The sequence below is a fragment of the Eptesicus fuscus genome, chromosome 20 (genome assembly GCF_027574615.1).
Source record: "Eptesicus fuscus isolate TK198812 chromosome 20, DD_ASM_mEF_20220401, whole genome shotgun sequence".
Lineage (NCBI taxonomy): Eukaryota > Metazoa > Chordata > Mammalia > Chiroptera > Vespertilionidae > Eptesicus > Eptesicus fuscus.
In genome coordinates, this window is record NC_072492.1 from 35383334 (window position 1) to 35411173 (window position 27840).

At 58.0% G+C, this 27840-nt stretch overlaps 1 protein-coding gene across 4 annotated transcripts; it reads right to left on the reverse strand.

The window, feature by feature from the left end:
* Positions 1 to 5105: 5105 nt before the first annotated feature.
* On the reverse strand, positions 5106 to 26640 carry JUP (junction plakoglobin). 4 transcript variants are annotated; one of them, XM_008149386.3, is made up of 15 exons: positions 26513 to 26640; positions 16818 to 17033; positions 14860 to 15119; positions 14403 to 14641; positions 13525 to 13726; positions 12406 to 12550; positions 12177 to 12280; positions 10688 to 11026; positions 8331 to 8486; positions 8004 to 8123; positions 7390 to 7540; positions 7156 to 7277; positions 6357 to 6396; positions 5928 to 6092; positions 5106 to 5656 (listed from the first exon to the last, which is right to left on the reverse strand). In XM_008149386.3, the coding sequence occupies exons 2-14, from the start codon at positions 17023 to 17025 to the stop codon at positions 5941 to 5943; spliced, it is 2238 nt and encodes a 745-aa protein (XP_008147608.1). In that variant the 5' UTR covers positions 17026 to 17033; positions 26513 to 26640; the 3' UTR covers positions 5106 to 5656; positions 5928 to 5940. The 4 variants fall into 4 exon arrangements, with proteins under 4 accessions (XP_008147608.1, XP_028013097.1, XP_028013094.1 ...); XM_028157296.2 differs by having other exon boundaries at positions 16818 to 17030; positions 26494 to 26640; XM_028157293.2 differs by having other exon boundaries at positions 26494 to 26640.
* Positions 26641 to 27840: the final 1200 nt, after the last annotated feature.

Genomic DNA, 27840 nt, shown 5'->3' on the forward strand with positions numbered 1-27840 from the left:
AAAATATATTTTATTGATTTTTTACAGAGAAGGAGGGAGAGGGATAGATAGTTAGAAACATCGATCAGCTGCCTCCTGCACACCCCCTACAGGGGATGTGCCCGCAACCAGGGTACATGCCCTTGACCGGAATCGAACCTGGGACCTTTCAGTCCGCAGGCCGACGCTCTATCCACCTGAGCCAAACCGGTCAGGGCCGGAGTCCTTTATTCATTCACAATTCACTCATTACGCGGATATTCAGTTATTTAGTTGGCTGGCTTCAATGAATGAAACGGGTCCTGTGCCTTACCCTACTAAACCCTGCAACCAATCCCTGGCACAGGCCTGCCTCCTCTGCCATGGCAGGTAAGGACGCGGACACTCAGAAAGAGGGAGTCCCTTACCGGTATCCAAGGAAACAGCTCCTAAGTGATGGTGGTCGTGGCAGGGGCCTGACTCCGAGGTCGTACCCTGAACTGTAACCTTCTCGGGTCTTCCCACGTGTGCACGGACGGCCCCTTGGGGACCCCGTCTTCTCACGCGGCCACCTGAGCGTTCTCCTTGGAACCCTGACAGACACGCCCGCCTCACAGGGCACCTGGATGGGTCTTGCGCTCTTCACGCCTCTGTCTCGAAGCTGCTCCTGCCCTGGCCGGTGTTCCTCGGTGGTTAGAGCGTTGGCCTGCCCACCGAAGGGGCTTGGGTTTGATTCCTGGTCAAGGGCATGGTACCTGGGTTGCGGGTTTGCGCTCTCTCTCTCTCTCTCCCCTCCCTACCTTTCCCTCTTTTTGAAAAGCAATGGAAAAAATATCCTCAGGTGAGGAATAACCAAAAATAAATAAATAAATAACAATAAAAAAATGTAAAGCTGCTTCTTCCACACGATAACCCTTCAGTTAGTTGAATGCCAAGAGCATGGCCGGACACCCATTCTGTTTTATTTTCTTAGGCTAAAGAGACCCAGTTTCCACCTGCCCCCTAAAAGGCATGCCTTGCGACCTCACTGTCCTCCGCCCCCATCTGTCAATGTCCCCCTTTAAACATCGGGCCCAGCCCTCACCAGCCCTCACCGGTTTGGCTCAGTGGATAGAGCGTCAGCCTGTGGACTCAAGGGTCCCAGGTTCGATTCCGGTCAAGGGCATGTACCTTGGTTGCGGGCACATCCCCAGTGTGTGTGTGTGTGTGGGGGGGGGGGGGCTGCAGGAGGCAGCTGATCAAGGTTTCTAACTCTCTATCCCTCTCCCTTCCTCTCTGTAAAAAAATCAATAAAATATATTTTAAAAAAATAAAAATAAACATCGCGCCCAGAAAGGAGGAGCCGGCGAGAGAGGGTGGCGGTGATCAGGGCCCGCCTTGCTCTGCATGCTTTCTGTCCAGAGGAGAGCGTGTGGGTTGGGCTCTGTCTCTCCACGAAATGAGCCAAAACAGTCTTCACCCAGCACAGGGCTCTGCGGACCTAGGCCCCGCCCTTGGGACTGGGCTCAACCTTCTGGGGTAGGTTGGGCTCTTTGGGGTCAAGGTCATTCGCTGGGGACCAGCTTTATCTCTTCAGGCCTCAAATCGACTCCCTGGAGCTACTCTAGGCTTTAGGTGCGAGGCTCTGACCTTCTGGACAGGACTGGGCTGTCCTGGGCTGGGCCCCGCCCTCTGGGCTGGGCCCCGCCCTCCCGGACTGGGCTCCGCCCTCTGGGCTGGGCCCCGCCCTCCCGGACTTGGCTCCGCCCTCTGGGCTGGGCTCAGCTGCTCGGGACCAGGGTGAGCTCTTTGGGCACTGGACTGGGCACTTTGGCACTAGGCTCCACTCTTAGGCAAAATTCAGAGAAGTAGGAGGAGAGAAGTGAGAGATGAGAGAAAACTGAGAGAATGAGGACTGATTAACTCCTCTGATTGGACTGAGTTGATTAGATCGGCGAGGGAGGACCGGGCCGCCTGTGGGCAGGCAAGGGCGGTGGCCCGGGATGATGTTCTTTGGCCCTCGGGCCTTCTGAGCTACCGCGAGGCTCAGGGAGAAGACTGAGGAGCCCCTCAGTGTCTGACTTCTGTCCCCAGTCAGCAGCTTCCTCTGACCCTTGGGTTCATGTCCAGACTCCGAGCCTTTCCCAGGGCGATTCATGGGGTTGGAGGGCAGGGAGGGAGGGAGAAACACACATTCACGGAGCCCAGACGAAGTCCACGCTTCGTACGTGTTATTTCATTGTATCATCGCTGGAAGGATTGTATCGATGAGTAAGAGGCTCAGAGAGGTCAAGTAACTTATCCAAGGCCACACAACCACGACGTAGCGGGAGATAAGGCCACAGTTTGTCTGACCAGGATCCCATGTGCTGTCCACTGTCCCACACTGCCTCCCAGATCCGGGAGGGGGCATGGGAATCTGCACCCTCTCCCACCCTGGGGCTGGCTATACTCATTGGACTTCCTTCCATAGAACAGTAGTTACAGGCCTGCTGTTAGAGCTTATAATCCAAAGTATTAAGGACACTCATATATTACTATATCACACATTTTAAAATATTTCAACCAGCTCTGGCTGGTGTGGCTCAGTTGGTTGAGCACCATCCCATGCACCAGAGGGTCGCTGGTTTGATTCCCTTGTTGTGGGCTCCATCCCCAGTAGGGGAGGTGCAGAAGGCAGCTGATCGATGTTTCTCTCTCACATCAATGTTTCTCTCTCTCTACCTCTCCTTTCTCTAAAATAAATTTTAAAAGGCAAAAACAAACACAAAACTTCACTATATTTCAGTTTATACTATATACACGATAGATTTCCTTTACAATCTTATGTGTTTTATCTTAGGCATTTAAAAACATTATCCCAAGAAGGGGCTCACAGACTTCCCCAGCCTGCCAAACGTGCTTGCAGCACAAAAATGGTTCAAGACCCCTGGGGTAGAGAAGCGCACGGAAGCATTTATGGATGACAGGGCACAATGCCTGACTTTGCTTCAACAGACTTAGCACAATGAGAATAGCAGACAAAACAGGAAGAGGAGGTTAAGAACTATGGAAGCTGGGTGAGGGCCCACAGGAATTCTGTTCTCTCTACTTTTATGTATGTTTGCACATTTTCCAATAAAAATTCTTGTAGCTAGTTTCAAACATTTGCATGTGACAAGATAATAGTCCTTAAATGCAGATAAACAAACAGATTATAAACCACACCTGTGCTTCTGTGGCTACCCAGAGTAACCACTATTGAGTTTGCAAACATATACTTTGAGTTGTTGTTTTTTTGCTTTGTTTTGGGTGTTGCTCTTTTCATGCTGATGAGCGGATCTCTATTCTCAGTTCAATGCCTACCAGTTAGTAGGTAAGTAAGCAAACAAATAAACAGTGCCTTTGCTGATCTTGACTTAAGAGACCCCACCAGAAGGGGCTGGGTCTGAGGCCGCCTCCAGTTGCGCTGGATTCTTGTCTGGGGGCTCACTTGTCCAATTTTTCTCCCCTCTTTTTTAAAAAGTATTTTTTATTGATTTTAGAGAGGAAGGAAGAGAGAGAGAGATAGAAACATCAATGATAAGGAAACATCATTGAGCCCTGACCGGTTTGGCTCAGTGGACAGAGCGTCGGCCTGCGGACTGAAAGGTCCCATGTTCGATTCCGGTCAAGGGCACGCACCTTGGTTGCGGGCACATCCCCAGTAGTGGGTGTGCAGGAGGCAGCTGATCGATGTTTCTCTTTCATCCATGTTTCTAACTCTCTTTCCCTCTCCCTTCCTCTCTGAAAAAAATCAATTAAAAATATTTTATAAAAGAAAAGAAAACATCATTGAGGGGCTGCCTCCTGCATGCCCCAGACTGAGGATTGAACCCACAATCCAGGCATGTGACCTGACCAGGAATCAAACCGTGACCTCCTGGTTCATAGGTCAACACTCAACCACTGAGCCACGCAGGCCGGGCCTCTCCCCTTTTTTAGCAGCTGAGCCATCCACCTCTCAGAAAGCCAGAACCTCAGACAATTGCAGTGATAGCCACTCTGTTGAGCCCTGCAATCAGTATGGGGAAGAGGTGCTGGTAGGGGTGGAATCAAGTGTCCAGGCTGAGTGTCCACACTGACTGTGTGAGGCCAGGCAGAGCCTCAGCTCTCCCAGGACACACACACACACACACACCGTACCCCGGCAGCTTGGAAACCTGGGCCCAACACCCCCATCAGCCTTCTCCAGGACAGGCCCACCCCATCCGCAGGCAGGAGAATTTGGGATGTGGAGGGGGACTGTCACAGAAGCTGACAGTTACACCAATGTGAGTGAAATGACAGCCACGCACGGGGCCTCCTGGAGCAGAGGAGGGCAACACCTCGGCCTGGCTGGGAGCAGGGAGGCCTGGGGAAGGTGTTCCTGGAGTGGGCCGAGTTGGATCCCAATGGGTGAGCAGGGCAGGCATTCCAGGCAGAGGGAACAGCATGGACCAAGATCAGGAGGCAAGAAACTGTGTGCAGGATGCTGGCTGAGGGGACAGGGGGTGGGGGGAGGGGCTGGGTAGGCCCACCGCAGACCAGAGGGGCCTGGACTCCACGCTGTAGGCCACAGGGAGTGTTGCACCCAGGAGAAACCCACCAAATGTACACTCAGGCCAGACGGGGCAGGGCTGAGGCTGAGAGGCCAGCGAGGAGGAGGCCCATCGGAGAGAGGAGTAAGGCCTGGTGTCCCTGAGGCCAGCGCTCAGCCCCTCTTAGGCTCCCAAGGCTCCGGGTTGAAAAGGTAGGCGTTTGTACTGCATTAAATGGACTCTGCCTCTTTAAACGTTCCTTTCTCCCTGACCGCCCTCTCTCCGTGTCTTGCCCACAAACAGGATGGCCATGAGGCTGCCAAGAGAGTCCCCGTCTCCCCATCCCATGCCCCCAAAACAGCATCCGTTGGATCTGTGTGTTAGTTTTATTTTCATTGCTTTGGTCTATACAAAAAACCAATAACCAAAAACATCAAGCGATAATAATAAAACTCTCCCAGGGACCTCCCCAGCCTCCACACCCACAGGCAGGAGGAGATGGGGGGGGGGGGGTGAAACAGGAAGGGGAAGAGAACGCCCCTCACCGCACACCAGAGGGGTCAGCCAAGAGCACTTCTGGGGTCAGCTAGGGCAGTTGTGTGGGTGGGACGGGGGGGGGGGGCGGGGGAGCCCTGGGGGGCGGGTGAGGAAGCTGTCCCCAGGGCTCCCCGGGAGGGGGCCAAGGCCCAGTGAGCGTCCTGGGGAGAGGAGCAGGCAGGGGTCTGGAGTGGGGACTCACGCTCCACATCTTCCTGGACGGTCCCTGAACTTTTCAGGAGAAGCTTTGGATTCTGGGGCTTTGGGCCTTGTACCCGGGTCCTGGAGACCCCGGGGGCTCAGGACAGTTGGTCGGTGGAGTACAATGAGAAGATCAGGCCCAGAGAAGGAACCAGAGCCCGGTGGGGCCCAGGCGGCTGGAGGCAGGCAGCCAGCGCAGGGAGGGGGACCGCTGGGGAAACAGAGTCTAAAGCTTTAGTGCCAGGGCCACCGGGTGGGGGAGGGGCCGAGGGCCGTTGACCCACAGCCCAGAACAGAAAAGCAGGAGCAGATCATCATCCCAAGAAAGACCCTATGGCGGCGCGGGGTTCGGCAGGAAGTCACGGCCCTGGTCCCCCGGGCTCAGGCACTTTTCTGTCTCGCCCCATCGTCCGCACGGAGAGCCTCTCCGATAGGAGCCGCACCTGGGGATGGGCAGGCACAGAGGTCAGGGCAGGACTGTGTCCCCTAGAAGCTCCCATCACCCCCCCACCACCACCACCCACAGAAGAGACAGGACTCCCCACCCAGCAAAGAGAGAGACTAAGGCGGGCTTCCTTGGGGGAGCTCAATAGCAAAAGGCCCCACACTCGTTCCCCCCAAAAGGAGCCAGAGTTTCAATAGAAACTCGAGCGGGCCCCCACGAGAGGGAGCACAGAGGGAAGGGAAAGCGTGTGTCAGCGGGAGGCGCCATACCGGGTCAGGCCGGCTAGGCCAGCATGTGGTCGGCGGTGGGGTAGGGGGGCCGGAGGCCTTCGCTGTAGGTGTCGATGGGGTAGTCCCCCTCCATGTCCATGTGCATCTCCAGGGGGTCCAGGGGCATGTCACTCGAGTACATGGGGCGGTAGGTGGGCTCCATGTCTGGGAAGGAGAAGGGGCCTCTGTCAGGGTCTGTAGGCCACCCCGTGGCGGGGTCTGGACAGCCCTCGGCCACGTCCTCGCCCCCTGCCCAAGCCCAGAGGGCCCGACCCGCCTCCCTAAACGCCCACGTCAGAGACCCGGACAGGAGTGCGTGTGGATGCCACACAGCAGCTGCCACGGCCCTGCAGACACAGTGGCTCTCCCTCCCTCACACCCCATGTCCCCCCCGCCCTCTAGGCTGCTGAGCACTCTGCACACGCTTACCATCCGCGTAGGGCTCATTGATGGGGATCATGCTCTGGGCCTGAGGAAGGAGACAGAGAAGCAGTGAGGGAGGGGGGAGGGCAGGAGACGCAGGGGTTGCGAGTGGGCAGCTAGAGATGCGTCCATAAAGGGGCCAGAGGAAAAGCGAGATCACCTGAGGGAACCGAAGGTGAAAGAGGGTAACCCCGTACCCTGATAAACGCCTCTCCTCAGGCACCGCCCCAGGGGCGGGGGGTCCCACCATTCATGCTTGGGGGCACCCACAGAACAAGAACAGCCCTGCGGAGGGGAGTGGAGGGGGGAGGACTTGAGCCTGGGTGCCGGGAGCTGCCCCTCCCAGGATCAGGGAGCCCGAGAGCCTCCAGAGAACCTCTGTGCAGGTTAGAAAAAGGCACTCCCGCCTCCACGGTTTGTATCAGCTTGGACAAAATTAAACCGCCGTTTTGGCAGGTCAAAAACAGAGAGGCCTGGCCGGTGTGGCTCAGGTTGGGCATGGTCCTGGGCACCCAGGGGTTGCCAGTATGATTTCCAGTCGGGGCACACGCAGGAGGCAGCTGATGATGAGCTGCTCTCACATCGGTGCTTCTCTCTCTCTCTCTCAAAATCAATTTAAAAATCTTTTTTAAAATCCACAGATGGTTCAACCTACTCTTTCCATCTCCTGAGAAGCGTCACTCATGATTCAACTATGAAATAAAAATCTATGCAGTGGCCAGGACGGCAGGAGCCCCATGGAAGTGCTGTCCCTGTGCAGCGGGCACCTCGCGCAGCCTTAGCTGCCGCCCCCCCGGGTACTCACCGCCTCCCAGGCGGCGGGGTCATGCTTGAAGAGGGAGTTGGTGAGCTCCACGGACACGCGCTTGCGGTAATCTGGGTTCTTGTCCTCGGAGATGCGGAACAGGACGGCCGCGGCGTAGGTGGCTGAGCAGAGAGGAAAGGGAAGGCCGGGTCAGGCATCTCCTCCGCCCTGGCTGGGGGGCCAAGGCCCAGCCCCCTCCTCGCCCTCGCCCCCGCCCCCAGCACAGCCTCTCACCGGTGCCCTCATTGCGGGAGTGGAGCAGCTCCATGAGGGGGGCCGAGGCGCCCTCGGCGTCGATGGCGTCGGCCGCCTCCTTGTCCTGGGCCAGCTCGCACAGGACGCCAGCGGCCACACGCTGGATGTTCTCCACCGACGAGTACAGGAGCTGGGACGGGGGCGCAGGGTGGGGGTGAGGCAGGTGGCAGCACCCCGCAGAGCCCTGCCCTTCTCCGCCTCCCTTTGTGGATTCACCCCAAGCTCATAAAGAAAGTGTGGAAATTCTAAGAAACGTATGAAGAAACGGGAAAGAAAGCCAGCCGCAATTCCCCACCCAGACAGACAGCCTCTGTGAACACACGGGCATGCTGACACTGGGTTTTTATTATAGTCGCCAATATAGCCTAGTTTCTTCATCTGACGTAGCATAAAGCGTTTCCTGTATTGTTAAAAGACTTTTCCTGAAAATGTCTGAGTTCACATTGAAACTCAAGAAAGAAAGAGAATGCTGCAGCAAAACCACCACCACACACACCCCGCCCACCAGACCCAGGGCTGCCAACCTTCCCGGCTCAGCAGTGGGGAAAAGCAGGGGTTGGGGGGACCTCTCCTGCCCACCTGCCCAGACTCACCTGCACAAACAGCGGGATGGTGTTGAGTCGGAAGATCTCCATGCGGTTCATGGGATCCCGGGCGAGGATGTGCAGGGCTCCAGTGCAGCCCTCCACAATCTCCTCCATCCTCACGCCATCCTGCACGAGAGGAGACATTGGGGCGTGGCGACAGGTGGCCCTTGGACGTGGCCTCACACCCCCTGACACTGACAGATCTCACTGGTCCTTGGAGTGGCACCAGCTGCAACTCGCCTCCCCAAGCGCACGCTCACGTGCACACACATGCTCACAGAGGACGGCCTGACCCCCCGGGAGGGCAGTCACGGGCACCAGCAGCTCACTCACCGTGTAGGGCTGCTGTGTGCCTGCAGCCACGTGGCGCTGGGCATCCTGATGGGCCTTGACCAGCAGCTGGACGAGGCGGGGGATGACGGCTGCCTCCTGCAGTGGGGCATGGTTGGCTGGGCACAGGGCCAGGTTCCTGATCAGGCCAATGGTTGCCTGGCAAGAAAAGGAACAATCAGGGTCATTTCTTGTGTGTCTGGAGGATCCCAATTTCCCAGCATCATCTCCTCCTCCCCTATCATCTCTCTGACCCCTGGCCGGACATGGATGTGCTGGATGGTCTCCCAAGAATGAGACCACCCCAGCGCATGTCCCTTATTCCATAGGATCTGTGGTTTCTCATCTGTCTAATGTCTAACTCTAATAGCCCCTGCTAAAATAATACCCCAGCAAGGCCCGTGTGGCTCAGTGGTTGATTGTCGACTTATGAACCAGGAGGTCATGGTTCGATTCCCAGTCAGGGCACAATCCCAGTGTGGGGTGTACAGGAGGCAGCCAATCAATGATTCTCTCTCATTATTGATGTTTCTAGCTCTCTCTCCCTCTCCCTTCCTCTCTGAAATCAGTAAAAATATATTTTAAAAAAGAAAAATAAAATGATATCCCATTCCAGAACATTCCACCAGCCCCCATGCCTTGACCCTCACCCTTATCCCTTCTCTTAACACGCCTCTGCTCCGCCCGCCCCCCCTGACCCCCGCTCAAGACAACAGAGTCATACTTGTTTTTCTGATAGTTCCCAAACCCTGGTTATCAGGGAGTCCTTGTGATTGTCAACCCTAAAGCCCCCTCCTTTGGTGATGCTCATGTAGCAATCAATCCCCAGCCTGGCAGAGGTCTCCTCCCCAGGGTCCCCCGACTCCCAGGAGCCACTCCAGTCTCCCAGGGTCCCTCAGGGTCTTGCAAAGCAATTTATTGTCTCATTTAATCCTCAAAACAAGAAGCCACGAGGGCAGGGATGAAAATCATGTGAGAGATGAGGACGTGAGCACAGGGTGGATGAACTGCCAAGGTTGCTGTCCATTAGCTGCTGGGTCAGGATGCAAATCCTTTCCCCCTCGGCCTTGCAGCAGGCACCAAGCCCAAGGAGGGGCATGAGCTGCCCTATTTTTGTTTGTCTGTTTGAGATATATATATATATATGTGTGTGTGTGTTTTTTAATTGATTTCAGAAAAGGGGAAGGAGAGAGAGATAGAAACATCAATGATGAGAAAGACTCATTAATCAGCTGCCTCCTGCACGGTCCACACTGGGATCGAGCTCACAACCCGTGCTTGTGCCCTGACTGGGAATTGAACCAGCAACTCTCTTGTTTCATGGGTCAGCACTCAACCACTGAGCCACATCGGCCGGAAACTATGGACCTTTAAAAAATGTACATAATCACTTAGAGTCATTCTTACCTGTACTGTTAGACTGTCTAAAATTTAGCCAATGCCAGCTGGCCTCCTGAGAAGGCCCCACCCCTTCACACCCTGGACTCCCTATGGCTGACACCAGGCGTCCCCCAGGATCCACTCTATCCCTTTTAGCATCACTCCTGAGTTTTAGCAGACACACCGCCCTCTGACACATGACACATCGCTAGCCTCCTTGCACTTCGATGCAGCCAACTGATCAAATTCCAGGGTGTGGGCTAGACTGACACGTCCCACGCCCTGCTCACCGCTCGCCTCCCACTTTCCTGGGGCTTGACGCACCTGTGGGGATGATACCGCCCAACCATTGGTGTGAGACCCTCTAGCGTAAGAAGGGAGCTCCAGCCCTAACCGGTTTGGCTCAGTGGATAGAGCGTCGGCCTGCGGACTGAAGGGTCCCAGGTTCGATTCCGGTCAAAGGCATGTACCTTGGTTGCTGGCACATCCCCAGTGGGGCGTGTGCAGGAGGCAGCTGATCGGTGTTTCTCTCTCATTGATGTTTCTAACTCTCTATCCCTCTCCCTTCCTCTCTGTAGAAAATCAATAAAATATATTAGAAAAAAAAGAAGAAGAAAAAAGAAGTGAGCTCCATGGACGAGCAGCAACACCTAGGAGCTTGTTAGAAAATGCAGAAGCTCCCCTCCCCTCGAGGCCTACAGAGTCAGAACCTGCAGTTTAATGAGACGGCCCAAGGTGGTCATGTGACTATAAAACTTTGAAGCGCTGCCTTTGGGGATGGCTGAGCAACAAGAGAGAAAGATTCTCGGTCTCAGGAGCAGAGCCGCTGTGGGGGTCTAAACCATCCCATGAGGAGAGAATTTCTGTCTTACTGAGGGCCTCTCTGTTACAGCAGCTTTGCCTATACTGATACAGCACCTAGTCCTGACTGCAGAGCTCCTTCCCTGGCCTACCCCCCACCGCGGCAGTGGTGGTGGTACCTTGACCAGGGGCCACTGGTTGGGCTGGTTGAGCAGCTTGACAATGGCCGGGATGCCGTAGTTGAGGCGCACGGAGTTCTGGGCCATCTCGGCCTCAGGGTGGCGGCTGGTGAGGTGGCGCAGGGCGCAGACAGCAGGCTCCGTGATGTCGTCCTTGTCGCCAGCACGCAGGATGGCGTGGATGAGCGCCTCCACGCCGCTGTTCTGCGTCACCAGCGTCTTGTTCTTGCTGTTGTTGCACGTCAGGTTGGACAGCGTGCCCGTGGCACAGGTGAGGACGTTGACGTCGTCCACACTCAGCTGGTTCACCAGAATCTTCAGCACGCTCTCCAGTCCCTCCTGGGCCGGGGGTGGGGGAGGCAGGGATGAGTGAGAGAGACTCCCAACCGCTCCCAGGCATGCCCCAGGGGACCGCGATGGCCTGATGGCTGACCTCAATGGGCCCTGCCGGTGTGCCAGGGAGCCTTCACCCCGGGACCCTGCGCATGCCTGTGAGAGGGCAGAGCTCTCCTGCGGGGCACTGAGGCTCAGGGAGGGTAGGTGGCTTGTCCACGGACCCACAGCTAGCGGGCCAGATCTGAGCCCCGGCCTGTGTCTCAGCTCCACGCTCTTTCCTCCGGCCGCCCTGCTCCTCCTCTGCATCCTCTGACCAGGCAGAGCCCCACTCAGGCTGAAGGAGGCCCCCAGGTCAGGAGGAAATTGAAGTCCCTGCCTCAGTGGCCCAGCTGACCCATTTTTACACACTTCTACCTTTCTGGGCCTTCACGCTGCCCCCTCAGCGATCCCCTGGCCAAATCCGCTCTCAGCAAACACCCCTAACCCAGCAGCCTCATTCTCCCAGGGGGGGCCCTGTGGGCCTGTGGTGGCACAGGGAGACCCAGGCTCTGGGGACAGACAGCCCTGCGTTCACCTGCCAGCACCGCCACTTCTTAGCTGGGACCGAGGGCCCGGCTTGACTTCCTGAGCCTCTGTTTCTTCATCTAACCAACCCCGTCCCACACTCCTCAAGTGTGAAAAGGGGTGAGCAAGACCATGTCCCCCAGTCCCGCACACGGCGGTGCTCACTAAACACCTGCTGACGGGCTCTGAGGGGTGAGTCAGGCTGGAAGGAGGGGCCGGGAGGCTTGTCCTGAAACTACAGTTTTTCTGAAGTTGTGTTTTAGCCACTGGGCCCTCAAGCTGTTTGTTGACACCTGCTGCTCCCTGCCTCGGGGCCTAGGTCAGACTGTCCCCCTGGCCCCCGGAAACCCAGCTTAGAAAAATCAGCCCCCGCTATCGATTCCCCTTCCCGAATTCCTAATGGGGACTAGAGCCTTAAGCTAAAGGGATGAGGGTCAGGGTCCCTCCAGCCTCGGCCACAGCACAGCAAGACGTAGAGGCCTCTCCCCCCGGCTCCTGAGGTCAGACTCCTAGACAGGAGGCTGGACGTGGTGAGACAGGAGGACAAGCGGGCTGATGAGGCGAACCCAGGCCCGGACATTTCCCTCACCTGCTTGGTGGCCACGTCTGAGAGGTTGCGCAGGGTCCAGAGGCAGTTCTGCACGAGGCGGGGGCTGTTGCTGGTCAGGTGTTTGCCCAGAGCCTGCATCCCACCTGGGGCGGAGGGACAGGGGTGACGTCAGCCACAGCGGAGCACAGCTGACAGCCTGGCCGCTAGACAGGGCACCACCTGGGCCCTCCTGGCCACACGGGCATTCTCCTCAGGCCACCGCACTCACCAGCCTCCACGATGGCAGGCTTGTTGTTGGGACACACCGACAGCACCTTGAGCACGCGGCTGGTGGTCCACAGCAGCTTCTCGTAGCTGTAGTTGCGCATGATCTGCACCAGGGCCTGGGGTCCCCCATTGGCCAAGATGATGAGCTGTGGGGAGAGGGGGAGAAGGAGTGTGAGACAGACGGGGACCATGACGAGGAACAAGGAAGGGAAGGGGGCTCACGGAGCTGCCATTACTGAACTTCAGATAAAACCTGAATCGATGGTGTGACTATTCAATAAGCCAAAATCCTGACACAAGGGTAATCCACAATGCTGACAAGGATGAGGTGAAACTGTGCTAACAAACATCACCGCTGAGGCATGGTAACACAATCATTTTGGAAAGCAACCTGGCAATCGGGGTAAAAGCCTAGAAATATTAAAACCCCTTGGCCCTGATGATGAAAAATGTTCCATTCTTTGGGAAAAGCTGTGTGCCTGAAGATGTTCATCACAGCACTGTTTACAAAGGTGGAAAATCAGCCCGGTTGGTGTAGCTCAGTGGTTGAGTGTTGACCTATGAACCAGGAGGTCATGGTTCGATTCCCGACCACGGCACGTGCCCGGGTTGCAGGTTCGACCCCTAGAGTGGGGCACGTGGGAGGCAGCCAATCAGTGACTCTCTCTCACCATTGATGTTTCTATCTCTCTCTCCCTCTCCCTTCCTGTCTGAAATCAATAACAATATATATTTTTTTAAAAGGTGGAAAATCAGGAACAATTCAGATGCCCTTCCTAAGAATCAAGTCTGGAGCCTCCACTGAATGAAATGCTGTTTGCCATCATAGAGGATAATTTTGAGGACAGATGCACAGTTAGACATCTGCTATGACTACGGCTACGTACAAATATGCCCACAGGATAGCACTGGAGGCAGCACATCGAGATAACACTGGCTGTGTGAGGATAATGAATTTTCTTCTTTTCCTTATACTCAGATATATGATGAAACATGCATAGCTGCACATACGTGTATATTTAACCTACACACGGTCAGGAGGCACCGGTCTGAGGCTGCAGCTGGACAGACGGTGACGGACAGGGGGCTGCGGGTCCTGATGGGGCGGGGAGGGGCCCACCTTGCTCTCCTGGTTGCCGTAGGCCAGCAGCTGCAGGCAGTCGGTGGTGATGGCCAGGAACTTGGGGTTGTTCTTGTTGAGCAGGGGCACCATCTTCTGCAGCCCGTCGGCCAGGCGCACCGCCATCTTGGCGCCCTCCTGGTAGAGCAGCAGGTTGTGCAGCGTGGTGATGGCGTAGAACAGGACCGACTCCACGGGCGAGCTGGGATGGCGGGCGGGGGCTTAGGGTGAGTCGGGTCCCAGGGGCCTGGCATAAATGTAGGCCACCTCCCCCGGGAAGCCCTCTCCAGCACCCATACCCCATGGAAACGGCCCTTTGCTAAAATCTCATCGTCCCTCCAGCCCAGCCCACGTATGCACACAGCACCTCTCCTCTCCCCACTGGGACCTCGTCACCTCCGGCTCCTAGGCCCCAGCCCGGGCTGAGCAGAGAGTAGGTCCCTGTTACCAGCCCCTACCATGTAGAATAACTACCACATAGAAGGCCACATGCCTTCTGGAAGGGGCTCAGAAGGGAGTAGGATCAACATCTACCCTCAAGGAACTCACAGCTGGTCCTGAGCTGAGGAAAGAGGCCGATCAACACTGCAAGGCCCAAAAGACACAGGGAGCATGCTGATCCCTCCCTTGGAATGCTCTTCCCTTCATCTACAGCAGCTTCGAGGTCTGAGCCGTCTCAGACACACCTCTGCCCTGGTCTATACTGGAGCCTCATGTCTAACCTCTCATTTTATAAGCAGCTAAGCACCAAGACTGGGCGTGGTTCTGCACCTGGCACACAGTAGGCGCTCAGTAAATGTTGTATGGAAGCCCGGGGAAGAGAGGGACAAGGCCAAGGGAGGGAGACCCCAGGCCCTCCAGTGAGTAGGGGTGGCTACCTGAGCATGCGAACCAGGGCGGGGATCCCGCCAGACTTAAAGATGGCAAGCAGCCCCTCGCGGTGGTGGGAGAGGTTGTGCAGGATGCTGGTGGTGCAGCGGGCCGTGTCCAGGTCGCTGGTGTTCTGCATGGTGCGCACCACGGCCGCCACCAGCTGGGGCGAGCCCATCAGCGCCCGCCTCGACGCCTCCTTCTTCGACAGCTGATTCACGATCATGGCTGCCTTAGTCACCACCACCTGGGGAGGGGGGGAGGGGAGGATGGACGTGAGCAGATCGGCCAGGTCCAGCTGCCACTGTGAAAAGGTGGTGGCCAGGGGACCCATTCACAAAGCTCAGTGGGACCCAGGTCAGACTCTTCCTACGGATGGGGCTCGGGGTCAAAGACCTCCCTCTATCCCGGGCCCTCCCCGGTGGACACCCGACCTCTCCCACCCCAGCCAGGCCCCTCACGGACCGGATCCTCATCGTTGAGAAGCTTGGTGAGCTCAGGCAGGGCCCGGGTGGCCAGCTCAGCATCATCCTGGTAGTTGATGAGATGCACAATGGCCGACTTGAGCAGCTGGGACGGCTCGGCCAGCCGCTGCAGGTTGGTGGTCTGCCCCTCCACCTGGGTGGCCAGCAGCAGCGAGCTGTCCTCTCCTGTCATGCCGGGACACATGGCCTCCCGCACCCGCTTGGCTCTGGCCGTGGTGGACATCTGGTACTCCAGGTCACCTAGAGACCAAAGGGCAGGGGCTGAGCCGCCGACGGCAGGCCGGGGGAGCAGGGCGCAGGGCAGGCTGTGCAAATAGCCCAGGTGGCTGCATTCTCTGGGCTGCCTCCCAGCCCGACCAAAGGCCCAGCACGCCACCTACAGTCCCGCCTCTAACCAGGGACCTGGAGGAGGTCACCACCGCCTCAGTCACGTCATCTCTAACCTGGGGCACCACCTGTTCTGTCCACCACAGGGAATTCTTATGAGAATTAAATGAGATCATAGCTGTGAATTTCTCTGAAAAGAAAGGACTCGTGTGTGAGGCACACCTCACTACAGAAATGTTAGTGATTATTATTATTAATAGGAATAGCTAACCTTTTTTGAGTATTTATTAGGTACCTGGCAGTGAATTAAGCATTTTTCTTGTATTTTCTCACTTAATCGTATAACCCTACAAGGTAAGTACTATTTTTGAAAAAATATTTTAATATAGTTAATAAGATTTGATACTGATATATTTTTTAAATTTTTATTTATTGATTAGAGAGAGAGAGAGAGAGAGAGAGAGAGAGAGAGATAGGTCAATTTATTATTCCACTTATTTATGCATTCGTTGGTTGATCCTTGTATGTGCCCTGACCAGATAGGGAACCCACAACCTCAGTGTATCAGGACAATGCTCTAACCAACCAGGGCCAAGATAAATACTATTATTATTTCTACTTTACAGATGGAAAAACTGAGGCAGAGATGATGAAACCCAAGCAGGCATCTGAACTCAGACAATCTGACTCCAGAGCCCCAACCTCGACTCTGCGTCCCTCCCTTAACAACCAGGTAAAGGTCGGATGAGACAGCCTGGTTCTCCTCAACCCTGAAATCTCATGATTCTAATTATACCCTCATCACCTCCAAAGGAGGCAACTCTCCCATTATACAGGCAATCGAGGCTCAGAGGCCGGAGACACCCAATATCATAAGGCAGACCAGAGAGAAAGAACTGTGGGTTTCGGAGAGCAGGAGGTGGGTTCTGAGCTCCGACTCCAGGTTCCACCTCTTGGGTGGACCTGGGAGTCCACTGTCCTGGCCAGTGTCCCGATGCCCTGGGGAGAGGGAGGCAGAGTTTCCACCCTCCAATTAATCAGGGAGGAGACGTGGACATGGCTTTCCCACCTGAATGCTGGTGGGGCATCCCCATCCCTAAGCCCCAGAACAGGGCTGGTTACTTCACCACCTGACCTTGGCCCACCTCCATGCCAGCGCATTCCGCATGCCAGCCTTGACTCCGCCCCGCCCCCCACCAGGAGCCGTCAGGCTGAGAACTGCACCTCCTCTATCAGACTGGGGCTCTCTGAGGGCTGGAGCTCTGCCTCCCCATCAAACTTGAAGGTCCCAGAACAAAAGGACTCTGATTTCCACAGTCCACGGGTCCCCGAGGGCAATAGCGACGCCTCTTCATCATGCCGTAACTTCCTAGAAGGCAGGGACTGTGCCTCTCCCTTCAGACTGATGGGCAGGGTCTATGCCTCCCCTCCATTCTAGAGGTTCACGGAGAAGAATCTGCCTCCTTCCCCGATGGGGGCCTCCTGAAGCAGCTGTGCCTCCCCCCTCAGACTGGGAGGCCCCTGAAATCAGCCTCCTTGTACCCTGACCTCCCTCCGGGGCCCAGCCCAGTTTTCCGCTGGAGGATGGATTCCCGTGGGATAGTCCCCAACCTTGGCTCTGAGGCGCCCCCTGGGTGTAGGTCGTGGTCTTCTTGACCGTGTACTGGCGCCCGCAGGCCTCCTCGTCCTCCATGATGCCCTTGCTGCTGACCGAGGGCACGCCGGTGTTGGCGCCCGAGTGGATGCCTGAGTCGTAGGTATACGTCTGTTGCCACTCGGTCACCTTGATGGGCTGTTCAATCAGGTTCATCACCTCCATGGTGGCTGCTGGGGACACAAAGAAAGGGCAGGAAGTCAGCTGGCCCAGCCCCTGGCTTCCCCAGCCCCTGCCCGGTACCCCTTACTCCTACCACCACCCCAAGGGCCCCAGGGGGCTGTGGTGGAGGGAGTGGGGGCAGAAGGGCCCTAGGCCCAGGGAGGGATACCTTCCCACTCAGGGCCTCCAGCAGCTTCTGGGGTCCCCGCAGGCCCACCCCATCCACCGGGGCTCCCCTGGGAAAGGCCGCTGGATGTGAGGCGGCTGCACCAGAAACCGGTTGGTCCGACAGGGAAGCAGTCAGACAGGTTTCTCGGGGAAGCCAGGGAGGCTGCTGGGAAGTCAGAGGCGCCCCAGGATCCCTCGGGATCTCACTTTCCTGCAGATGCGGCAGGATCACAAGTGGGCTCAGAGGTCCAGGGCCTAAGATCCCCCCATCTCTCCGACACCCCAGTTCCTGGAAACTTTTCCCAGAGTTCTGAGTCCCACCCACCGTTTCAAATGCCAGCCACATACTACCGGGGCAGTTCGCCTGCCTGCCGAGCCTCAGTGTCCCCATCTGTGAAACGGGGTCATGCCGCCTCCCTAGCAGGTTGTGGTGAGGGCTGTCTCTGTAAAGGACCCAGCAGGGTGCCTGGCTCACAGTAGGCACAGATGTTGGTGGCAGTGGCCGTGTGTCAGCCCCCCTCTACTCTCCCCTGTAGTGTCTGCCCACCTCTTGGCCTCCGGGAACCCAGGCCAGGGATAGGCAGAGAGGCAGGCCTCGGGGTGCTCACCGCCATTCAAGAGCCCCTCCCTCTCTCTGCAGAGACCTGGGGCACTTGGATTAGTGAAGAGTCGGCCCTACTGTGTACCAGGGAGGTGCATTCCCACTTGCTGCCTGGCTCCCCGTCTTGGGAACTGACCATGGGAGTCAGCGCCCGGGAGGAGAGGCAAGGGAAGCTGTGCTCCAATGAGGGCCGACCTCGTGCCAGACCTTTCACTAATGCGCCGCCCTCACAAGCAGGTTTCGCAGCACAAGCTCTGTGTCCCCATTCACAGATGTGGAAACTGAGGCTCCACCAGGCGAGGTGGCACGGCAGAGAAATGGCAGAGCCGGGTCCAGGCACGGGCATGCGTGACACCCACGTGTGCGTGTGCGGGCTTTGCATACCCAGGGTGCCCTCAGACGGCACGCAGAGCCCGGGCTGGTCCACCCGTGAGACTGGGCAGCACCCAGCACCTCAAACCTGTTGTGTTGGGGGACCGGTGAGCATGAGGGTGGGGTGGCTGGTGCACCTGGCCCCACCCAGGAACAAAGATCACCAGGGATGTGTCTTCCCGGTGAGGCCTGGCGGGTGCCACCCTCCAGGAGGAAGGGATGACAAATGTCCTTCAGGACTCACTTCCTTTTATGGCGACACCTGGCTCCTACCCTGGCCCTGAGCACACCTGGACAGGCAGAGGCAGGAGCCAGACCAGCTCCCAGCACCTCCGTCCCCTCCTCCCTCCCCCCACTCCTCCCATCACGTCAGCCCCAGTGACTCAGAGTTTCGTGCTGATAAACAGAAGCAGGCCCGGAGTACCAGACAGGCGGCTCGGTGCCTCCAGCGGTGCCAGCTGCTTCCCAGGCACTGACCAAGTGTGGCTATACCAGAAGGAACCCCCACCCCCAACCCATGCCCAGCACTCATGCCTTCTCTGGAGAGAGAAAAGAGAGGAGAGTCCGGAGAAGCAAGGCTGTCACAGAACTGGGAGAAAGGGTGAAACTGCACCAGGAAATGAGCTGCATTAACCCTCTAAATGCCACTTGGCCAGGAGGAGGGCTGAGCCGACACACCTGGACACCGAGCCTCCGTCAAATCCACTCAGGACGGGCTGGGCATCTCGAACCCTGATCAGTAAAAACACCCCACTACTGGAGCTGGAAAAAGCCCCCTCCACCCCCAGCAGAAACAGCCGCCTACCTCTGAGGCTCACAGGCCTCACCCAGAACCCCAGGGACATCCCCTCACCTGACCAGTGTCCAAAGGAAGCACCAAGGTCAAGGCTGGCCCCAGGAGGAGGGTTTCCTCAGCAGGCCCCTCACCCCCCCACATTCCCCCCATCAGCCCAGGGGACACAGAGGTCTCAGGTCAGAGGATCCCTGGCAGAGAGGGCATCTGCTTCCTTTCCTATCTCATCCTTCCCTCCCAGCAACCCTGGCAGGTGTTTTATTATTCCCAATTTCTAGGTGAGGAAATGGAGGCTCCACGTTGAGGAAATGGGGTGCTCCACTCAACTCCAGGTCTGCCTCACTGCAGACAGGCCTCCAGCCACCAAACAGGGGATCCAGGGAAAGAGGGACCCCTGGGGTCAAGGAGAGAGGGCCAGACACACAGCTGCAGATGGGGGGCAGGGAGGGAGGGGGGCTGAGCCCCTCACCAAGGGGAGAGGCAGTGGGTAAGGCTAAGGGTGCTCACAGTTGCAGGCAGAGCAGCGGCTGGGAAATCAGCAGGCCCCGGTTCCAGTCCCAGCTCCAGCACAAACTTGCAGAGTGTCCTTGGGCAATTATTTTTCCTCTGCGCTGCACGCCCAGAAGAGGGCCCAGGTGACCTCAGAGGAATGTGATATTTAAGGTTCTAGGAATAAGGAACCAGAATTCCCATGACAGACAGAAGGCTGCGGGTGGGCAGCACTGGAAGCATTTCTGAGAGGACACACTGCAGAAGTCTCCTCGGGGGCGGATCCTGGGGAGGGAGAGCTATTCCTGCAACAGGAAGGCCAGACAGACGTCAGACCTCAGACGGGAGCGGAGCGTCATCCAGCCGCACCTTTCTCCCCACCTACTCCCCAGGAGAACAGGGAAAGTCTCCCACAAGGAACGAAAGTGCCGTTTCTGCAGTTCCCAGGGCGAGGGGGCCGCACCCTGCTTGGTCTCATCCCTCCCTCTCCACCCAGGACCTGAAGCGAGACCTGCCACAATGGCCCTGGACAGAGCCGGGGGGGGGGGGGGGGGGGGGAAGTGGGCGAGACAGACGCGGGCCCTGCCCGTGCGCCCTGGACACAGACGGGCAGAGCCAGACACAGGGCGGGTTTTCTGAGTTGAATGGGGAGCCTTTGTCTTTAGCAGCGCACTCTATTCTTGGCACCACAGGAGGAAGAGGGCAGCTCGGAGGCCACAGGGTGGGGTGGGGGACGGCGAGGGGCAGGAAGAGAGGGGACAGGGCCCGGAGAGGCTGTGTGCAGGAGCCTCCCCCCGCAGGTCCACACCGGGGAAGGATCTGGGAGGAAGCAAGGAGGCTGCCTTGGGCATACTCTGCCCTTCATTCTTGCTTCCTCCTTGGCACGGCCAACCCAGCAGGCGGGCCCTGGGCACCCTAAATCCAAGCCTGTCCCGGCAGAGTGTGGCCCAGCCCTGACATTAAATAGAACTCCCACCAGAGCCCCATCAGCTCCTGCCCCCTGCCTCCCCCCACCAGCGCGCACTGTCAGTGACGGGCACAGCGGGCTGGGCTGCAGGATACCGAGCGTCAGGGTGGAAGCAAGGACAGGAAGGGGCCAAGCGGCTGGAACCAGGCTCAGAAACACTGCGTTGGAGGCCTGAGGAGCAGGCTGGGCAGGGCCCCCGGAGGTCCCTTGGGCCAGAAGCCAACAGCCTTTGCAGACTCAAATCCTGGACTCAGACAGCGAAGGAAAGGAGCTGTGGGCAGCAGGAGGGCCTGGGAGTGAGGCGAGGGGCTTCAACCCCACGGCTCACGGATCATGTGCCCTTGGGCAGGTCACTCCGTGTCCTGAAGCCTCATTGTGCTCCTCTATTAAGTGGAGACGACCGTGCTACTCACTCACCCCCTTCTTCAGACCGTTGTGAGAACCAAACACAACTGCCCGGAAGCCGGCTGTGGACAGAAAAGACCCAGGGAAGCATCCTTCCATTAAGGAAGCAAAGAGATGGTAGAGGAGGAGGCCAGCAGAGAGGGGCCTGGCAAGGGGGCCGGCAGCCAGCCTGCTCTTTGGGACCCAGGACCCTGAGCCCCCTGATGAGGGCTCGGAGGGGTGCTGCCTCCCAGGCCTAGGCCAGAGTCCCTGGGGTGGGGTGGGGTGGGGTGGGGTGGGGCACGGCTGGGAAAGAAGTGTGCTGCCCAGGTCCTGGGAGGGAGGGCCGCCCCGCTCCGCAGTCACATGCGCTGCCTTTGCAGGCAGGGTGGTGAGGCCGGTCAGGCATGGACATTCCCCACATAGCAGCCCCAGGGGAGAGGCCGGGCTCAGCAGGTCACCCGCCCCCACCCTTCCCCACTGTGTCTGGCTCCAACGGAGATTTGGCCAGCGATGTCGACGGAGACAGACTCTAGAAAAGTACAGGGACAGACGACGGCATCCCTTGAGAGCCCTGTCTCCCCATCAGGCTGGGGCTTCCCAAGGAGGCCTCTCCCCTCTGACCCGAGGACTCCCCCCCCCCCCCAGCAGACTAGACGCTCCTTGGCAGGAGGCTGTAGACTCCCCCATGAGACTGGTCACTGCAAGTGGGCAGAGCCCGAAGCGGGAGCTAGGTATGGCCGGGGCCCTGGGACAGGGGAAGACAGAAGCCCATCTGGAGCTTCTGGAGCAGAGCCCTCATTTCCTGCCTGGAGGACACCCAAGCAGTGGCCAGGGGACGGGCTAGGGGTCAGGCCGACCCAGCTGCCGTTTGTTTTCTTCCTCCTGGGCTCCTCCCCAAAGCAAACAAACCGGGGTGGGAAAACGGACTCGGGGGAGAGGGAAATGCCAGGCCGGGTGCTCGGCCCAGGAACCTCCGGGCTTCCCGGAAAGGGCTCTGCTGGAGCTCCATTCCCTGCTGGTGACCCTGAGGGGGCAAAACCCCAAACTGGCAGAGGACCCCACACCGGGACCCCTGGGAATGGGAAAGCACTTCACGCAGCCTCAGGAAACATGTCAGTGCTCTGTGCACCCTTCGCCTGGCGTCACTCCGCAGGTGTCACTGGGTTTCATGCTGCAAGGATGGCGGCCTGGCCCTCTCCTGGGACAGCAGGGAAGACCCCCTGTCCGTTCCCTGTTCAGTATTTGCTGGGGAGACTGAGGCTCTGGACACAGGTTTGGCTGACGTTTGGGACTGTACACAGAGCGTGAGATGATCAAGATCGAGGCTACGAAACAAGAGGAGGCTAAGAAAAGAGACGGGGAAGGAATATTCCCAGTCGCTGCCTCCATGGAGTAGGATTTTTTTCCTTCCCTCGCAACTTTTTCTAACTTCCCAATTGTTTTTTACTCATGGCCCTGCCCCTGTCCCAACTCCACCCCCAGGCCACCACGCCTGGGAGATAAGAATCCACAGTAAGGAGAGAAAACAGGCCCATGAACCCACACTTGGCAGGTCACAGAGAGCTGAGCTCGGCCCCAACGGCGGAGGTGCCCTGGACTGAGCAAAGGGGAGTGGCCAGCGAACTTTCTCTCAGGCCTAAGAGGCTGCTGGGAATTGGGGCAGTGCTGCGCCCCAGACCCCCACCAGATTCAGTCCCGTCCCAGGAGAGAGCCTCCGGGACACGCACCCGAGGGCCCGCCCCAGCCACACTCCTCCCTCTCTTCACAGGGGTGGCCGGGCCAGCTGGCGCTCATGGGTACTGCCCTCTCAGGCCAGGTCTCTTTTCTCCCCAAAGACAGGAGGCTGAGAGTTTCCCCAGGGACCCCAACAGACCGGATTCACCCCAAGGGTGACTGCTGCCTGGCCTCCCTCCTGGGGCAAGAGGGTGCTTCCAGCTCACTCGGATGGGGCCCTGCTTCAGCCTCGAGAGAAGACTCAACTCTGAGCCTCCACCTCTCCCTCTTCCTCTCATCGGTAGCACCCAGAAAGTCCTTCCTCCTGTCTAACCTCATCCCTTCACAGAGCATCCGTCCCGTCTCTCCTGTGCCCGCAGGGGTGACGAACAACTGCAAGCCCCTCACCCTCTCTGTAGCCAACAGGCGGGACCGAGTTCCTTCTCTTTCCTTCGCCGTCACATCACGTCTCCTCAGCCCCCAATAATCCTATGTGGGGTCCCCTCCTGCCCTCAAGGGATCCGGAAGCCCAGTGCCGAAAGGCTCAGATCGAGGACCCGATTTCCCAGGCCCGATCTGGTGTCAGGTGCCCAGGCGGACAGTGAGAGGACAGTGACACCAGCCCCTCCTGCAAGGACCACAGCCCCATCACCAGAAAGACCCTCCCAGCAGCAAAAAAACACCCTTCTGCAGCCCTCCAAAGGACAACCCCAAAGCCGCCTGGCAGTACTGCCCGCTCCAATCCACCAGGACGTGGGCCCAGTCTAAATCTGACTCTCATTGCTCTCCCCTCTCCAGGGAGCGGGACCCCTTTATCTTGGCAGAGGCCCCGCCCCCAGCAAAGCAGGCAGCTCCCACTTCCTAAACAGGGACAGCCCAGCACAGCCCCTGGTTCTGCCCAGCTCAAGCCAGGAGGCAGCAGCAGCAGCTTTGACCCCTGCCCTCCTCGCCCCACCCCCAACCTCCTCCACACATCCACCACAGACCCCAACCTTGGGGAGAGAGCTCCCCCCACCCCCCACCCAGAAACTAAAAACCAAGCCACAGGGGAGGTTTCAGAGGGCTGCAGGCTAGGCCATGAGTCACCCCCACCTGATAAACCTGCCCCCACCTTCACCACCCACGCGTACCTTCTAGGGGTCCTTCTGAGCAAAGGCTCTCACAAAGGAGTGGCAGGAAAAACTTCCCAGGGCCACAGTGGGCCAGTACACCAGGGTGGGCTCTGGGTTGGGAGCCAGAGGTCCCAAATGCCAGTCTCGGCTCTGCTGGAGTCTCCCTGTGCAACCTTGGGCAAGTGACTTAACTTCCCTGAGCTTCCATTCCCGCATCTGTAGAATGGGGTCATGGTACTGCCTCCGGGGACAGGCATCAGCATTAAGTGAGAACAGTCAATGAAGGTGCTTGGTATCAGTCGAGTCCTCCCTTGCTTAGGTTACCATTTATCAAGTACTTGCTGGGTAGGTAGGTTTATTCCCATTTTACCAAGGAGGTCACTGCAGCTCAGAGAGGTAAAGTGACTCGACCAAGGAGTGATGAAGCTAGGATTCAAACCCTGCTCGGGCCAAGTCCAAATCCCTGTGCTCAGAACAGTCCCACTGTAACACCTCTCCAGATTAACAGCCCTTCTCATGATGAGTCTATTGTCCCATCTTATTCCAAGGAGGCTCCTGTCCTTATCCCTCCCCGGCCAGGCCCAGGGGGGAAGCAGGCAGCAGCCGCAGCCCTGACCTCCTTCATGCCTACAGGTGCATTCTCAGAGCCTCAGCCCCAAAGAAGCTCCAAAGGGAATGGGGTGGAAGGCGGGGGGAGGGGGGAACGCGGGGAGGAAGGGCAGGAAAGACTCCAGTCATCCAAGCTAGGGCTTGATCTAGCAAGAAATGACTAATTGGGTTCCTACCTCCCCGCTCCCTCCACTCCCATCCAGTAAGGAGCCAGTTTTCACCAGCCACCTCCTAGCAATCCTTCCTCAGAATTATCTTTTCATCACAGCCACAAACCAGATTAGCTAAACTAATCATTTCACCAATGTAATTACTACGCCTTCCCCTCCTCCACGCTGGCATCCAGAAGAGGGAAAACAGGTTGTTTTGCCCAAATTCCATGCCCTTATGGCTCCCCACAGGCACACCACCCACTAGAGCAGAAGTGGGATGGGGAGGAAGCCTGATCCCTGGGGGTGGGGGGCACTCCATGGGGGTGTGACCCCCCGCCCCCACTCTTCCATCTACAAACAGGAAGGAGGTGGTAGGTCTTGGCGACTGAGTCCAGACAAGCAGCCCTGACTCCCCCATTCTTCCCTTCACGCCAGGACCGAGGGAGAACCCAGCTCTTACATTGCCCCTGTTCCCCAACAAGGAGGCTGGGCCCCAAGTCCCCGCAAAAAAAGACCACACTTCAGGTTTTTGAAAACCAGTGCTGGAAGCTTGGTGGGGATCCCCACTCTGGCCAGGGGAAGGGCTCTCAGCAAATTGGGGGTGGGGGAGGCGCTTATGCAGCTCCACCTGAAAACCCTTTCCCCCTTCTAGAAGCCTTCCTCTCCCACTTTCCCCACCAACTTCTCCCAGGAGAGAGGGGAGGGGGGGGGAAGGACAGCAAAGGCCTCCAGAAGGAATGCTCCTTCAAAACCCAGCAATGGAATGGAGATCAAGCTCCACTGCTCCGCGTTTTTCGGCCTCAATTACCAGCCAGTTAGCAAATAACGTGGGGGACGGGGTCGGGGGGGGGGGGGGAAGGGCCAGAGCAGTCGCTTCCCCCACGCGCACGTCATTTGGCCGGGCCCCGCCCCACCCCCATTCCTGGGGAGGGGGCAGAGCTTGGGCGAGAGCCACGAGCTCAGGCCTCCAGTGAGGGGGTGTGGTGGTCCCCGGAGGCAGGAAGAGAAGGAAGAAGCTGCTTCCCCTTCGGCCCACCCCACCCCCACCTCAGGCCCCAGGGGCCCAGCAAACAGGATGGAGGTGGAGGCAGGGAGGACAGGGTCGGAGCGCAAGCACTGGCCCTGGATCAGCCTGGCCAGCTGGAGGACAAGGCTTTGCTCCAAGAAGGGGACCCCGTAAACGTGGGGTAAGCCCTTGGCAAGGAGGCAGGAAAAGCTGCCGCGGATACTTCTCCCGTAAAGTTTGTTTGGGGTGATTTTTCCCGACAATAAGAGATCAGAGAGGAGGGTAGTCCTCCTGTTAACACTCTGGAAGCTGCAGCTCATGGAAACTGGGCCGGCGATTCTCCACCCACGAACGACCCCTCCGCCCAGACCCCCAGTCCGGGCCACGGGTGCCAGGCACCGGCTGGGCTCAGAGCTGGCCCTGCACCAGCCCCACTGCCATCCCCGGCCCCCCCACCTCCGCCGGTGAGCCCCTAGCCCGGCGCCCCCGGGCGGCGGGAGGCGCCGCAGGTACAGTGCCCGTGGGGCTCCGGGAGCTGGAGGACTGGGCCTCTGGGCTCCGGGTGCTCACCTGCTCGGCAGGTGGGGCCCGCGTCGCTGGGAAAATGTGCGCTCGGCCCCCACAGTTGGGCGAGCAGGGCGCAGACAATAGGGCCCCACCCAGGCCTGAGGGAGTAGAGAGGGAGGGAAAGCCAGGATGACGCGTGAGGTGGGGTGTGGGTGGCCCTGAGAGACCGGCGGCAGCAAGTTTCCCAAACAGTGAATTCCTAACCGGAGCGAGCCCTGGACGGAGGAGGAGCAGGTCAGAGTCTCCCCAGCAAGAGGCAGGCGAGAGTCAGGGACGCGGCGTCGGGCGCGTTCGCGGGTCCCGGGGAAGGCACCTGCCTGACCACTTCCCGCCCTTCTCGGATCCCCGGCTCCCGGAGCCCGAAAGCGCCCTGGGCCCTAAGCCTCGCGTCCCCTAAGGTCGCCGCGCCCCGGACCCCGGCGCGCCCCCTGCCGCCGGTGCAGGGTGACGCTCCCCGGCTCCCGCCCTCACCTGCCCAGAGACGGAGGATTCGGCCTCTCCGCCACTCGCCGCCCTCCCCTCGCCCCGGCGATACCTGCTGCGGTCGTCCGCACCTGCGTGTGGAACCTGGCCGGGCTGGGATGGGGTCGGGCCGGGCTGGGAGCCGGCGCGGGCAGCGAACTGCGCTCTGCAAGCTCGGGCGGCGGCTGCTCCGGACTCTGGCCAAGGCAGCAACTCAGTAACTGAACAAAAGGCGAAGGGACCTGACAGCCAAGCCACGCCTCTCGCCCCCTCGAAGCTCCGCCCCCGAGGGAGACGCCCACCCGCTGGTGCGGGCTCACTGGCTGCCTCGCCTGACTGTCCCGTCGAGGGGCGGAGCCTCGCCCCCAGTCCTCGTCCACCGCCGCCTCTGTTTATCCACTGGCCATTGGCCCCAGGGACTGCCAGTCGGCTCTGGGGACGGCCTCCAACTTGAGGTTCCATCCTAACTCCGCACCTATTGGCAAATATAAGGTTACTTCCTCCTGATTGGGCAACGCTCTGTCAGTAAGCCTAAGGAAAGAACCAATGGGAGGGATGGGGTGTGTCTTGCCCCACCCTACCTCTGAGCAGGTAGGACTCATTACTCTCCCCTTCCCCCTACCTGTCCAACAGGTGAGTCAGGGGGCGCCGTGGGAAAGCACAAATGCCTTCCCAGGCCAGCCAACTCAGCGTCAGCTATGATGCTTCTCTGGGCTTATTCACTCTTGCCACAAAGTCATAATAACATTTTTGCATAGGATTTCATGGGCTTTTTGCTGGGTCGGGATTTGTTTCCCCAAAGATGGAGCGCCCGTGAGATTTAGAATAAAAACACCAAAGTTTGGGTTTTGCCTCTTAGTGGTTGTTTCATTTTAGACAAGTTACTTCATTTTTCACCCTGTTTCTCCTCATCTGTAACATGGGTACATTAGCTATATCTCTCGCACGGCTGTGTGTGGGGATGAAATGAAGTGAGGTTTGTGAAATCCCTGGGACGACCGCTAAATGCCAGAATTTAAATGAATGATATGGTTTTTTAAATTCTCATGACAATGCTGAAAAAGCATGAGGACCACAAAATGATCCTCATTTCAAAGATGAGGACACTGAGGTTCAGGGAGGTCACACGCCTAGAAAATGGCACATCCTAAATGAGAACTAGACCCCCTTCTCATGTCAAGCCCCACTAAACCACGTGTTCTTCTGGGGGAATAATATCATATATATAAGATGTCAAAGTAGTGGGGTGGGGCCGGGAAAAGGCAAAAAAAAAAAAAACACAAATATTTTTGGGTAGAGACAGAAGAGCAATGATTTGGAGAAAATCATTTGTAAAAATCGTTGGTAAAACATCAGGCAGCAGATCTAAAGGAAATCGACACTGGCATAAAAGAAGGTGAGGCAGAGGGCCCCTCGTGAG